This window comes from Chrysochloris asiatica, unplaced genomic scaffold (genome assembly GCF_000296735.1).
Source record: "Chrysochloris asiatica unplaced genomic scaffold, ChrAsi1.0 scaffold00079, whole genome shotgun sequence".
Taxonomy (NCBI): domain Eukaryota; kingdom Metazoa; phylum Chordata; class Mammalia; order Afrosoricida; family Chrysochloridae; genus Chrysochloris; species Chrysochloris asiatica.
In genome coordinates this window covers 5,291,810-5,293,242 of record NW_006408597.1, presented here as the reverse complement: position 1 = coordinate 5,293,242, position 1,433 = coordinate 5,291,810, and the positions used below count along the sequence as shown (strand labels likewise).

The 1,433-nt window shown below is 46.6% G+C and overlaps 1 protein-coding gene across 1 annotated transcript in view; it reads right to left on the bottom strand.

The window, feature by feature from the left end:
• Positions 1-1,433, bottom strand: part of DPF3 (D4, zinc and double PHD fingers, family 3) — a 458,124-nt gene that overhangs the window by 101,305 nt on the left and 355,386 nt on the right. Inside the window, exon 7 of the mRNA XM_006865560.1 lies at positions 1,227-1,364. Within this exon, the coding sequence (XP_006865622.1) occupies positions 1,227-1,364 (138 nt within the window). The remainder of the gene's footprint in view (positions 1-1,226; positions 1,365-1,433) is intronic.

The following is a 1,433-nucleotide window of genomic DNA, read 5'->3' as shown; positions in this document are numbered from 1 at the left end:
GAGAAAAGATTGAAGTTGTCAAGGACTTCATTCTTCTTTGATCAACTATCAACACTTCTCACAGAAGCAGCAAGATTTCTCAATAAATCAAACTATGTATTGCATTAGGCATAGCTGCTGCACAAGACATTTTTAAAGTACTGAAGAGCAGAGATGTCAGCTTGAGGACTAAGTTGCGCCTGACCCAAGCCATGATATTTTCAATAACCTCATATGCATGCGAAAGCTGGACAGTGAATAAGGAAGATCAGAGAAGAATTGATACTTTTGAGTCATGGTGTTGGAGAAGAATATGGAAAGTGCCATGTGCTGTCAAAAGAACCAATATATCCGTTTTGGTAGAAGTGCAGCCAGAATGCTCCTTGGAAGTCAATATGGCCAAAGTTCGTGTCTCATACTTTGGACATATTGTCAAGAGGGACAAGTCACTGGAAAAGGATATCATGTTTGGTAAGGTGGAGGGTCAGAGAAAAAGAGGAAGACACCCCCTCCCCCCACAACGAGATGGATTGGCCAAGTGACATCATCGATGGACTCAAGCATGGCAACAATAGTGAGGTTGGTCCAGGATAGGGAAGTTTTTCTTTCTGCTGTGCATAAGGTCGCTATGAGTCATTGCCGACTTGATGGCACATAACAACAACAAACCAAGCCGGGGCTGGGGGGAGATTCCTGGTGTGGTGCTGTAGGATAGACACTGAACTGCTAACCACAAGGTTAGCTGTTCAAACCCACAAGTCACTCCTCAGAAACCCCATACAGGGTCACTGTGAGTCAGAACTGACTTGACAGCACTTAACAACAACAGCTACAACCAAGTCGGGCAATAGATAAAGAATATTCGCTCAAAGGTCTTGGTAGTCAAGCAGCCATTTGGAATGTCTGTCTGAATTGGCATGCCCAAAAGTCATACACGACACAGTGTAGCAGCTGTAAGCAGATCTACAGGGTCTGAGGTAAGAGAGCAGTAGGTCTGGCCAAGTCCCTTTCCTTTCTGTCTTGCACTCACCTTCCTTCCTCTAAGCAGAGCTGGGTGTATGGCTCCTGCCCAGCTGAACTACAGGGGCAGCTGACCGGCGGAGTGAAAAAGTCAACTCAGCGCAAGCCATCAAGGTGCCAATCGACAGCTGCCATCAGAGATGCCAGAAGTGAAAAAAAGGAACGCTGCCAGTTCTACCCACCAGCCCCACTTCGTCACTTTCCCAACGTAACAACTTGGGACTCACGTCTGTGGTTTTCATTTCTGTGGTTAGGTGGGGACCGAGTCTCTTGATCTTGGGCTTCGTCCCCTTCCTCACTGGCCAGATGAGTGTGTGCGTAGTGATAGCTAAGTCCCGGCCGGTTCTTGTAGCGCTTGCCACAGACTAGAGAGGGAAATAGGAAAGAAAAGGAAAACATAAATGTCAGCAACTTCAGTAGCCACTACTATCATT